This window comes from Armigeres subalbatus, chromosome 1 (genome assembly GCF_024139115.2).
Source record: "Armigeres subalbatus isolate Guangzhou_Male chromosome 1, GZ_Asu_2, whole genome shotgun sequence".
Lineage (NCBI taxonomy): Eukaryota > Metazoa > Arthropoda > Insecta > Diptera > Culicidae > Armigeres > Armigeres subalbatus.
The window spans coordinates 108,612,002-108,626,230 of NC_085139.1; the positions used below are offsets into that span (position 1 = coordinate 108,612,002).

Here is a 14,229-nt window from a genome sequence, read left to right on the forward strand (position 1 = left end):
ACAGCTAGACTAAACGGATACTCAACTAGAACTATTCAAGCTATTATAGACAAACATAGAAAACCCAGTACAGAAAAATCATTAACTACATTATCACCAATAACAAATGAATTATGACGAGTATCCGTTAATTTTGACCATAATATAACCAGACCATTACGCTCAAAATTTAGAAAAATTGGTATCGAATTAGTTTTCAGTAGCAGGAACAACCAACTGAAGACACTACTTGGAAGCACAAAAGACCCCGTTGACGCATTAGGAAAATCTGGAGTTTATAAAATATCATGCCCACACTGTGACAAAATCTACATAGGACAGACAAAACGAACACTAGACACGAGGTTCAAAGAACATTTGGCAGAAGTAACTAAAGCAAACAAAGACACTGAAAAGGGTATACATTATCATTTCAAATCTAAAGTAGCCGAACATATATTTAACGAAGATCATCAATTAACCAAAGACAACATATCACTTCTCAGACAAATACAAAATCCTTGGAAACTTGACGTAGCGGAAAGCTTAGAAATTTACAAACAAAACAAATAAACTTACTTTAAAAAGATCAAGGAAACGGATATACCTGGCTGTTTAGATTACTACCCACGGGACGACGACGAATCGGTCCAAGCGACGTGCCCTAATTTTTACCTACAGTTCTACCTACACACCATATTTAAAGTTAATGAGCAATGTTTTTCTTCAGTCGATAACAACACTGAAGAAGTTTCCAAGTAGGAAACGAAATACGTATCTGTTTGTTGATACATAAAAAATGAATAGTGGAAGTAAATGGAAAAATAATAGTATTTTAACCTTGTAGCATTTCCCCTAAGACGCTCTAAAATAATTAATGATTTGTTTACGTTTGTTTGCAAATTTGTGGATAGAATATATGTTTTGACTGCGATAGGTATGCACGGAACACGAATTATTATCTCCGTAAATTTATTGATTCCGCGGTTTAAGCCGGCTTCGTGGTATTGGCAGTTTTAACCAAACCAATGTTACCAAACCAATGGAGTCGTTTTTACGTGGCCTTTGGGATTGACTTAAGTTTTAATTACCGCGATTTGTAAGTTACGCGTACGTATCCTCCATGATAAATCAAATCCCTATAGACTTGTTTGTTGTGTGTTTTTGAAACGGGTTTAATTTACGTGTATTGACTTATGCAAGTTTGTAAATTCTTGTAAATTCATACTTGTAGATTCATTATGCAACAGAAAAATACAAGTTACAAGCTACTCTACTAATATTATTAGTAAAATTTCGATTATGCTACAGGCCCCTGGAGACCCATAGTGTTATATACCAATCGACTCAGCTCGACGAACTAAGATGATGTCTCTGTGTGTGTGTATGTGAGTGTGTGCGCGCACCAAAAGTGCGAGAAGTTTAGCTCACTTTTTTGGTACTCATCCTCAACCGATTTACTTGCGACGCGGAATCCTGTCGTATTGTTTTCTATTGAAAATTTGGTAGATCGGACTATGGGCACAGAAATTATGGCCAAAATACTTTGTGTTATAAAAAGGCGCGTAAAAAAGTCTAACTCACTTTTAATGCACTTACCCTCAACCCGAGTAGACGAAAATAGCTCATTAATATCAAATGTTGATTAGATAGCAAAATGAGATATGGACATGATCGATATAAAAGATAAAAGATCAGACGACAATATCAATATTTTGCACTAAAATATCATGAGGAGATCAAGTCATGCTATTTGTAAGAAGTGATCAATATCAAGTGCTATTAGTTTGTTCTTATCCATAGCATATATTTAAATAATATTTCGGTGCAAATTTTTGATATTGTTGCCTGTTTTTTTATCTTTTATATCAATCAAGTCCATATCATGTTTTGTTATTCTGTTCATGGCTTCTACCCGGGAATCGATTTACTCACAACAAATAGCATTAGACGCGGAATCCTGTCCTATTACTTTCTATTGAAAATTGGCCCGATTGGACTATTACCTTAAAAATTATGGCCAAAATACTTTTTACCTTTCTTGTGCAACAAAGTTGTACCGAAAGGCTATAATTTCTCTCCGAAAACGAATTATCGGATGCTTCCACACTGATACACTTCCCTCCCTCTTCATACGTGAGTTTGGCGGAAGGACGGTCATGAGATTTATATCATAACAAATATTTATTGCCCTCCGCTCGCTTGATGGGAATGACATTTTCGTTTTCTTTTTATGTAGTCGGAGCTTCAGTTTAACAAACATCCAAAAGTGATATCCTTAAAATATATGACTGGGTAAAATAAAACAGGAGTATGTAGGGGAACTGTTCCGTTTTCCATCTCACTGAACATATATTAATCTCATCGCGAAACAAAGAAATACGGCACCAATTGCATCGCTTCTTTCTGCTAACATGCGTGCTCACTGCTGAAAAAAATGACAAAAATAATAAACAAACCAGATACCTTCTCATTGCTTTGTTTTTCATGAGACCAATATCGGAGCTATGAGCTGAAGTCCAGGAGCAGTAACCCTACGTCAAAAGATTGGAAAAGGAAAAAAAAATGTCGAAATTGTTATAAGCATGTTGTAGATCAAGTTGAAAACCGAACCGAGGTCTCGCGACAATCGCATTTTCTCGCATTTCCGGATGTTGCAACTGCATCGCGAGTAGCGCACGTATCTGTGCCATAGTCGTGCGCCATCATGCGCACCACTCGCGATGCAGTTCCGGGAATGGGACAAAATATTTAATTTCCTATTTTTTTTTTTTAACTAAATTTATTTGCTAATTATCCAATACATGCATTCATCTCTTAGACTAGGTGTTCCGTGTTTTCTTAACACTATCATCCTTATTTGCTATGTTACTTTTTTTATTATTCATACATTTCAATTGCCTCTGGCTTCAATTTTTTCTCTGGTTTAATTGAACCATGTAGGAATTACAATGTTTTTAACTTAAACTAAACCTAAGCTAATTTATACTAAGGGTACAAGGAGCTAATCGTTGCAATAGAAGATTGCAACGATTTTTGTCTAAAATTGGAAATTATTTTGTTGGACATTTGTTTCAATATCTCAATATTAGAAATTCTATGAAGTTCCACGGAGGCAACTTCAGAATAATTTTCAAAATTTTATTTTGAATCCTCTGAAGTGCCTTCTTTCTGGTATTGGCACAGCGTACAACATGGCTGGTCTAAAAATTTGTTTGTAAATCAAAAGTTTGTTCTTAAGAAAAAGTTTTGATTTTCTGTTTATAAGTGGATATAGTCACTTAATATATTTGTTACATTTCGCTTGAAGGCCTTCAATGTGATTTTTAAAAGTTAATTTTTGATCTAGCAGAAGTCCCAAATATTTAGCTTCGCTAGACCAATTAATTGGAACCCCATTCATAGTGACAATATGTCTGCTAGAAGGTTTCAAATAAGAAGCTCTCGGCTTATGTGGGAAAATTATAAGCTGAGTTTTGGAAGCATTCGGGGAAATTTTCCATTTTTGCAAGTAAGTAAAGAAAATATCCAAACTTTTTTGTAACCTACTACAAATGACACGAAGGCTTCGCCCTTTGGCTGAGAGGCCCGAGTCATCTGCAAACAAAGATTTTTGACACCCTGGTGGTGAATCAGGTAAGTCAGAAGTAAAAATGTTATACAATATGGGCCCCAGTATGCTGCCTTGGGGAAACACTGTCGAATGCTTTCTCTATATCAAGAAGAGCAACTCCAGTCGAATATCCTTCAGATTTGTTGAGCCGAATTAAGTTCGTAACTCTCAATAATTGATGAGTGGTTGAATGCCCATGGCGAAAACCTAATTGCTCATCAGCAAAAATAGAATTGTCATTAATATGAACCATCATTCTATTTAAAATAATCTTTTCAAACAATTTGCTTATTGAAGAAAGCAAACTGATTGGGCGATAACTAGAAGCCTCAGCTGGATTTTTGTCCGGCTTTAAAATTGGAACAACTTTGGCGTTTTTCCATTTATCTGGGAAGTATGCGAATTGAAAACATTTGTTAAGTAAATTAACCAAAAAGGATAAAGAGCTCTCAGGAAGTTTTTTGATAAGTATGTAGAAAATACCATCATCACCTGGTGCTTTCATATTTTTAAATGTTCTAGTAATAGATCTCACTTCATCCAAATTAGTTCCCAACGAAGGGTCAAAAACATTATCTTGATTGAGAATGTCTTCGAAGCTTCGTGTAACCTGATCCTCAATTGGACTAGTGAGACCTAGACTAAAATTATGGGCACTCTCGAACTGCTGAGCAAGTTTTTGAGCCTTTTCGTCATTTGTTAATAAAATTTTATTTCCCTCGTTAAGCGCTGGAATTGGCTTTTGAGGTTTTTTTAAGAATTTTCGTTAATTTCCGAACTGGGTTTCGAACTGGGATCCAACTTCGAGACATTATTCTCAAAGTTGGTATTTCTCAGAATAGCGAAACGTTTTTTAATTTCATTTTGCAAATCACGCCAAATAACTTTCAATGCGGGATCGCGAGTTCTTTGGTATTGCCTTCGCCTTACATTTTTAAGACGGATCAGTAGCTGAAGATCGTCGTCAATAATAATGGAATTAAATTAAATTTCACATTTAGGAATTGCAATGCCTTCGGCTTCGACAATTAAATTTGTCAAAGATACGAGAGCATTATCAATATCACTTTTGGTATTGAGAGGAATATCAAAATCAAAATTCCTATCTATATATGTTTTATAAAAATCCCAATCAGCTCTATGATAATTAAAAGTAGAGCTGATTGGATTATAAATGGCTTCTTGTGAGATTTCAAACGTCACAGGAAGGTGATCAGAGTCAAAGTCAGCATGAGTTACCAATTGGCCACACAGCTGACTTGAATCCGTTAAAACCAAATCAATTGTCGAAGGATTTCGAGTGGATGAAAGACAAGTTAGTATAATATATATTATATTAGTATAATAGTATAATATCCCGCAGAACAATCTTCAAATAAAATTTTGCCGTTGGAATTGCTTTGAGCATTATTCCATGAACGGTGTTTGGCATTGAAGTCACCAATTACGAAGAATTTTGATTTGTTGCGAGTCAGAATTTGAAGATCAGCTTTCAACAAATTCTTTTGCTGCCCATTGCATTGAAAAGGCAAGTAGGCTGCAATGAAGGAAAATTGTCCAAAATTTGTTTCAACAGGAACTCCCAAGGTTTCAAAAACTTTGGTTTCGAACGAAGAAAATAATTTATGTTTGATACGTCTATTAATGACAATGGCGACCCCACCACAGGCGCTGTCAAGACGATTATTCCGGTAAATAAAATAATTTGGATCTCTTTTGATGAAAAGACCAGGTTTTAAATAAGTTTCAGTTATAATGCCAATGTGCACATTATGAACTGATAGGAAGTTGAATAATTCATCTTCCTTACCCTTTAAAGAGCGGGCATTCCAATTTAAAATTTTCAAAGAATTATTTGGATCCATTAAAACGAAGTCCAATAACATTTTTTTGAGTAAATTTGATACCAACCTGAACTGCTTCAGTTTTGGTATTTGCTTTGAACATTGCATCAATCATGTGATGCAATTGTTCATTAAGAAAATCAAAGTCGGAAGCAGACATGCTACCTGAGTCGTCAAAACGAACGTTATTTCCCGTTGAAGAATGGGTATGAAAGTCATTCATCGTCGGTAAATTTTCGGAAATAAAATTTTGCCTGCCTGCAGCGATGCTAGCATAGGAGGGCGTGTTTGAAAAATTAGAATTCGACGAACTGCTCGTTACCCGTTGAGAGGTAGGAGCAAAATTTGTTCGTTGATTGTGGTGGGTATGAATTACTCGACCGGCAAATGATTGCGGATTTTGAGCGTTTGAAATATGTTTACCCGGCGAATCTGGGATCGTATTGGAATTTCCCGTCATCAATTTTGCACGGAAATTCAAAACTTTTTTGCGTGAAGGGCATTCCCAGAAATTGGATTTATGATTGCCCCCACAGTTAGCACATTTAAATTTATTGGAATCTTCTCTCACAGGACAGGCGTCCTTGACGTGGAGGTTCCTCCACAAATCATGCATTTAGCATCCATCATGCAATGTTTAGTTCCGTGACCCCACTTTTGGCACTTACGGCATTTAGTGGGGTTTTGGAAATTTCCCCCAGGCCTGCGGAAATGTTCCCATGTAATACGGACATGGGACATAATACAGGCCTTTTCCAAACTTTTCATATTATTTAGTTCATTTTTGTTAAAGTGAACTAAATAAAAATCTTGAGAAATACCCTTCTGGGAGTACCAGAGCGAGATTTCTTTTTCATCTTAATTACTTGGACTGGTGAAAATCCAAGTAATTCAGAAATTTCAATTTTAATTTCATCCAGTGATTTGTCGTCACTGGGGAGACCTTTCAAGACGACTTTGAACAATCGCTCAGTTTTGACGTCGTATGTGGAGAATTTATGGCGCTTCTCAGTTAAATACTGAAGAAGACGTTTGCGATCGTCAAAAGATCCCGGCAAAACGCGGCAGTCACCCTTCCTAGCAATCTGGAATGAAACCTTGATCACCTGAAGGTTACTTAAAAGATACCACAAATTTCGGAATCCTTTGCTTTTTCGCATGAATCGAATCACCTGGGCTAGAGGTAGATTCGATTTGCCCAATTTCATCATTAATCAAATCGAACTGATTGCTCAGTTCGATAGGAGAAGAATTATTTCCGATATTAGAGTAAGAAGGAATATCTGAATTCTTCAGCTTCCTTCTATTTTTTCCGCGCTTTGGCAGGACGGTCTTGAAACCTTGTTTCTTAGAAGGAGGTGGAGAATTCAGAGACTCTCGCTTCCTTTTATTTTTATTAATACTCATTGCTGAGCTCCACCACGGACCAGGTGTTCGCTATTCGCCAAGTACTGCAGAAATACCGCGAATACAACGTGCCCACACATCATCTATTCATCGACTTCAAAGCCGCATATGATACAATCGATCGGGACCAGCTATGGCAGCTAATGCACGAACACGGTGTTCCGGATAAACTGACACGGTTGATCAAAGCGACGATGGATCGGGTGATGTGCGTAGTTCGAGTTTCAGGGCATTCTCGAGTCCCTTCGAAACCCGCAGAGGGTTACGGCAAGGTGATGGTCTCATCGCTTTGGAAGGGGTAATACGAAGAGCAGGGATTAACACGAGTGGTACAATTTTCAATAAGTCCGTCCAGCTATTTGGTTTCGCCGACGACATAGATATTATGGCACGTAACTTTGAGAAGATGGAGGAAGCCTACATCAGACTGAAGAGGGAAGCTAAGCGGATCGGACTAGTCATCAACACGTCGAAGACGAAGTACATGATAGGAAGAGGTTCAAGAGAAGACAATGTGAGCCACCCACCGCGAGTTTGCATCGGTGGTGACGAAATCGAGGTGGTAGAAGAATTTGTGTATTTGGGCTCACTGGTGACTGCCGAAAATGACACCAGCAGAGAAATTCGGAGACGCATAGTGGCTGGAAATCGTACGTACTTTGGACTCCGAATAGAGTTCGCCGCCGTACCAAACTGACAATCTACAAAACGCTAATTAGACCGGTAGTCCTCTACGGACACGAGACCTGGACGATGCTCGTGGAGGACCAACGCGCACTTGGAGTTTTCGAAAGGAAAGTGCTGCGTACCATCTATGGTGGGGTGCAGATGGCGGACGGTACGTGGAGGAGGCGAATGAACCACGAATTGCATCAGCTGTTGGGAGAACCATCCATCGTTCACACCGCGAAAATCGGACGACTGCGATGGGCCGGGCACGTAGCCAGAATGTCGGACAGTAACCCGGTGAAAATGGTTCTCGACAACGATCCGACGGGCACAAGAAGGCGAGGCGCAGCGGGCAAGGTGGATCGATCAGGTGGAAGATGACTTGCGGACCCTCCGTAGACTGCGTGGTTAGCGACGTGTAGCCATGGACCGAGCCGAATGGAGAAGACTCTTATATACCGCACAGGCCACTTCGGCCTTAGTCTGAATAAATAATAATAATAATGCTGAGCGTGGAGACGTGACCTTCTAGGAGTTTTTTTCCCAGAACGGTGTCCCTGCAGGATTACCACCGCTTGTCGGAATTTTTCTTCCGCAAACGGGTCCAACGTAAAACGAAGGCACGGGTCCTTGCAAAGATCGTAACGGGATCAGTGGGTACAAATAGCGCTAAGAAGCACTGTTGAAATTAAAATAGCTTCGGGTAGTATTAAAAACTTCCTTCCGCAAAGAGAGAAAATAGAACCGCACAGCACGAAAGCACGATGCGGTCTGAATGGGACAAAATATGATTTTCGGTTTTCAACTGGATCTACAATATCTTTGCATGAAGTAATCCGATTTTCATAGAACGGACAAAGAAATTTTTCTTTTTTACTCCTAGTCACTAGCTCATCTATTTTTAAGCACACACATTTTGCGAAGGTCGAGAAAGGCACCATCACCGCTAGGTGGATTAATCTGGGTTTTTTAAAGATGAGGATATTTTGTGCCCTTTTGAGAAGTAATTTATTAGAAACTAGCAGACCCGCCAAACTTCGTTTCGCCTAAAATTTATTTTCTGATTAGTTCTCGAGTTATACAGAAATGTATGTTTCATTTGTATGGGAGCCCCCTTTTCCAAATAGGGGAGGCGTCTCGAATCATCTCAAGAACCTTCCCCGGCCCCAATAACCTCTGCATACAAATTTTTACGCCGATCGGTTCAGTAGTTTCCGAGTCTATAAGGTTCAGACAGACAGAAATTCATTTTTATGTATATAGAAGAGAAGATTTGCTGAAAGGGACTTTTCCCTTATCATTTTTTTTTGTTAAAAAAAAAAATAATAATAAAAATCATTAAATGATTTTACAAATACAATGATTTGAAATACAAATTTTGTATTGGGAAAGGTTTAAACTTAGATTTATAATTCGTTGAAACATTTATTGAAACTTTTTCACGAATGGAACGATAACCTTTCAATGGATCTCTGGTACATGGAATTGAGACACCTTGAAAGCACGCATTTTGCCATATTTGATCATTTCATCACGGTCGCAAATTGATGCCTGATACACTGGATGAATATATTCCACTGGTGTGTGGGTGTTTGGTTTAATAGCTTTTAATGTCGGTTGGTAATATATAATATAGGTGGATACTTGATACTTGATAATAGCCATAAATAAAAAACACACCCACCGAATCACCGTACCTACGTCATAGCATAAATCTGTGTAACGTAGCCGTTGGCCACCGTTAGTTAAGACTAATTAATCTGGGTCAACTCAGTCATTCGGTGGTCTGACTTATCTGGACAGGTGAACTTGAATAACGCAACGCCATGAGCATGTGCTAGGCTAGTAAATCCGGCGATGTTGCGCTGCTGCAGTGCTGGTTGGGAGCACGTAACGACGTTACGATTAAACCAAGGCAGCGTGAAGCTTACATATTACTTACTTGCGGGATTACTTACCGATATTATCAATTGTCGGAATGGTGGCGTCAATCAGTTGAACAGCGACAGATAGAAGGAATATGTAACATAGCTGTCGGTGATGATTCGTCATTTTCAGGCGGTTGGAACTTTATATCTGTGCGCAGTTTACGTAGATGGCTTCTAGATAGGTTAAACTCGACGCTGTAAATTAAGCAGAAAACGAGCAATTCGTCTTATTTTAGGATAACATATATGTAGAGTGACAGCACCAGCACCATATTCCCGTCCTCAATGTTTATTATTCTGTCTATAAAATAAATTCACAATGTTCAATTATATTACGTTAAACCCAATATCATTGCTTGAACTTTGTACCTAAATCATAATTGTTTGCCTACCTTGCAATTCTCCCTCTAATTTATCTAATTTTCATAACTTCTTTGTTATAATTTAATCATTTATCAATCACTAAATTAACACATCAGATTAGACTATTAATCTGTATCCGACCGCCCGTAGTCCTATATCCAATCACTCAATTAATCAAACTTAACTAATCCTAATTCCTCACGGGATGACGGTAGCACAGCAACTATCCGCGGCGAGAATTCCGAATGAACTAAAATTTCGTTTGGAGAAAATAAGACAAAAACAAGATTTGAACTGCTGTAAAGGTGAGAAAAGTGTGGAACTGTGAAGCCAAGGGGAGAATTAAAATCGCCGCGCCGGGATGCTGCGTTGCGTGTATCATGTCTGCTGGTCCACTCTCGCTGGGTCAAATAGGCGCAACAGGATAGCACCGAACCGCGAGGGACAGCAAACAGGTGATCAACAACGGCGCGCAGAGACAGAAGAAGATCAACAGATCTCACGCGAGCCCATACTCTCGAGCCATAGCGGTACTCTGTACTCTGGGTCTGGAGAATGCTTTTTGTTTTTGCGTTGACCATCCTACACTATACTGAGGTGCGATGGCATCGTTAAAGTAGGCGGGCTGGCTGGCCGCGGCAATGAGAAAGCTAACACTTAGGGGAATGGAATCAGCAGTCGGATAGCAGCGATCGCGAATCAAAAGCATTTTATGTTTCCTTTTAACTCATATAAACAAACTAAAATATTCCAAGTAGAAACTAATGAGAAAAGGGGGGCTCAATTTCTGCAATATTAAGCCAATTCTAGTTACTCATACGGAGGAGCTTACAGAATTAAAATTACAAATTTATCGATTGCTGAGAATTCAACAGCCGAAATACCGGCTATGATTTCGACGAATCTAAGTAAAAATTTCATTTCCGGGATCCTGGTAAAAAATCAATCTCCCAAATTTCTGTAAAATAATGACGAAATTTCGGCAAAGGAATTACCAAATTTCGATAAAATATTTCCCGGTATCCCGGGTGTTGCAATCTCGGCAAAATCTTTGCTAAGGTCGGTAAAATAATTTAAGTTTGTAGTAATGCAATTTTTTTCTTGGATTGACACATGCACATAAAACTAAAAATAAACCTGCATATCTCACTGTTAACTACCTTCCCTTACTTTACCTTTCACATTATTTGGAAGCAGATCGTTCACGACATCTAATACCCCTAGGAAATGTTAGAATGTAAAAAAAAAACAGAGAATAGCTAATGATCATGTTAGGAGATAGTTCAAGTAGGAGGCTGAAGACGGAAGCTGACACAGAACGTGGATGATTAAATAAAATGTCTTAACCATTATCGAGGCTATCCATTTCAAATGCAGTTAAGTGGGACGCTACTTTGACCTTGTTCTTGGGATCTGCATTGCATTAAATATATTATCACTGTGTGCTACTGTTATCACTATTATAAACTGTTGTTTAACCTTCCTAATGCATTAGAAAAAAGTTACACATTGTGCATTGGGGTCCATTTTGATTCAAGATTTCATCATGATGCCAAAAACTCACATTTCAACCGATTTTCGATCTTCAGGCACTAAACGAAAGCAATAGGTTCCTAAAACAAGCCCATGAAATGATTTATCAAAATTGACCATAAACATAAAATTTCTTGCAAATATATGCTCTGATGATACCAATTGTATTTGCTAGACGAGCTCGGTGGTCTAGTGTGTAACCAGTGGTGTGTTGATCTATCCAAGCTTGTTGAGATTTTCGTGGTTTTTGTATTCGGTTTTTGTTGTATATGCCTTGAAAGTTATTGATCCATTGAAACTTGACCCAATCAACACCCACTGTGCCGACATCAGCAGCATAGGATAGCTCCGCTACTCAACACCAGGTGTACGCAAGGACATGGGAGGTCATGGTGGGTGGTGTAATGGGGAACAGCAATAGGGCGAAAATGTGATGAGGGAAAAAGGTATCGGCCAAGCCCAAGGCCAAGCCTTTTCGCGCGAAAGACCACCATCGCTAAATGGGAATTACCATGCAACTTTTGCTAGAGAAAGACGTGAGTCGATTAGCTATCCGGAAAGTTTAAACCAAAAAGTTAAAGTCGAAGATCTGTGAAAAAGTGAATTGCGCGACATAGGAGGGAATATCCAGGACCCCTTTTTGGCTAGACCTTAGTGCACCCACATCAGCCTACGTGAACTCGGCCGTGGAGTGTTCTCGGAACCATTAACCAAGCAGCGGTGGACCGCTAGCGTCCGAAGCACAACTGTCCAGACACCGCAATTTTGTGGATATCATCAACGCTGCAGGCATTCCGGTAGGGATCGTAGTGTGCGGCGTTTAAGACAGAACTTGAAAATTTTGCTCCCGTATTTTTTTCAAATTTCTTTTAACTTGTTTTCCGGAGCTCCATTTCATATTTAATGAAAAATAATTAGTGCTCAAGTTTATCGTATAGAAGCGTTCCGGCGTGTATGAGTGCACCCTCTGCCTCCGGTTAAGTACTGAAACCAGCGTTAAGGGAATATTAGGGGAGCATCTGTGACTGCGCATCTGAAGAGTATATCCTTCAAGCCGATCTCTACGTCCACCCGACTTCTACTGATGCGGATCCCAAGTACAGCTCTTTTCTCCTCTGCATCGAATCAAAGAAGAAGCCTTGGTAATACCAATCTAAATCCTTCCGGTGATCACCTGTTCACAAAGACGACTAAAACCTGCCTATTGATTAAAACGTACTCCTGCCAACCGATGCATCTACGTTGCATCAAGAAACTTGCGAAGCCGATTAACATCCATCCGCTAAAGGAAAGTCATCCAGCGACGAATATAACAGGACGGGACTTCGGTGAGTTCTTTCCGATTTGTTTTATTTACGTTCATTTTACATGTTACACTTACTCGCCACTCTATGAAAGATGTTTCGTTATCAAGCGCTTCCAAAGTAGGTGAAAGTTCTATTACAATTTTAAAGCATTCACAAGGACGCTGCCAAGTGCACAGACAAATCGCGTCTCTTTGTTTTCAGAGGTGAACTCCTATAATGAAGAATTATTTTAAAAAGATGACTTAGTATGAGATCCATCGGTCGATTTTTTAAAATATATTTTGTGGCAATTACCCAAGTAACAAAAAGTTCAGGAAGTAGGTCGTGGTGTGTGATGAAGACATGAAAATTATTCATCCATAAATTTCCGGTTTATTGCAAAACTAATACATTTTTCAAAATCGTTTTGATTCTCTAAGAGGGGAAGAAATCTTTATCCCACAAATCATCGTCAGAAAAAGTGTTGGCATAGGTACAAATTCATCAAGCAACTAAAGGCGGCGGCGACGATGAAAGCTGACAGGGAGTTACTGGAACTTGATGAAACTACCCATGGATAACAAGTGTAACATGTAGCAACAAGTGTCTCTCTCAGCGGTCTAAACAAAATTCTGGAATTATAAAAAACCTCAAGCTCCCATGGTCATAGCATTCAAACAGATATCTCTAGGACATGATAAATCCGGTTCCGTTCTATACAAATTTGAGATCAAGACGGAATTGCTGTTATTTGGCAAAGAACGTGGTTTAGTTTTGAGCGTGAATTTTTTTTTTTTAATTTCCCGGTAAAATATAGGAAAATATCACTTTTCCTTAACATTTTTGCTCCCTTGCACCAGTAATAGTGTGGCGTTCCTATAATAGTGAATCCCATAAGATACCAATGGGATTCACTGTTATAGGAATAGAAGTTAGCAAGTAACACTATTACTTGTCCATGTCCCATATAGTGGAGGAAGCGATTTCCAAAAGAAAATAATATTTTAAAGAGTCAACACCATTTTTCTTGAAAAGTGGAAAAGAACAGCTTTTTTCCAATGTGAATGGAATGTATTCCTATCATTTGGTACGAATTAAACAATTTAGACATGTCACTAATACCACTATTACTGGTACACCGACCCTACCAGACTATTGTAAATTGAATTTCATTTCATATAATTATGGCGATATTGGGTTATTCATAATATTGTTTTGCAGCATTGTTTGCATAGAACAATGGAAAAATATTATCTTCGATATTCAAAATTATTATTTATAGAAGTAATTGAAACCATCATCCAAAAATAATTTCATGTTTCAAAATATTTTTAAAAAGTTATTTTATTTCCACATATTTTTATGTATTTCCGTACATTTTCACATATCATTTAAAGATTCCTCATATTTTCGAATATTTTTTAATCACATTATTTGGAAAACAAATCGTATGTTTCACTATTCCATGTATTTCATATTCTACATTAATGTATTAAACATTTTTGTCACACCTTTCTTGCATTTGAGAAAATAGCTATCTAATAAAATACAATTAGAATATTTGTTTGCAATCTATTGTGGTATACCTTGTTTCCAATATAAAACAT

The 14,229-nt window shown here is 38.3% G+C and overlaps 1 protein-coding gene across 1 annotated transcript in view; it reads right to left on the reverse strand.

The window, feature by feature from the left end:
- LOC134204686 (uncharacterized) overlaps positions 1-10,090 on the reverse strand; it is a 27,687-nt gene extending 17,597 nt beyond the window's left edge. Inside the window, exons 1-2 of the mRNA XM_062679466.1 lie at positions 9,833-10,090; positions 9,471-9,635 (exon numbers count right to left, since the gene is read on the reverse strand). Of these exons, the coding sequence (XP_062535450.1) occupies positions 9,471-9,564 (94 nt within the window). The 5' untranslated portion in view covers positions 9,565-9,635; positions 9,833-10,090. The remainder of the gene's footprint in view (positions 1-9,470; positions 9,636-9,832) is intronic.
- Positions 10,091-14,229: the final 4,139 nt, after the last annotated feature.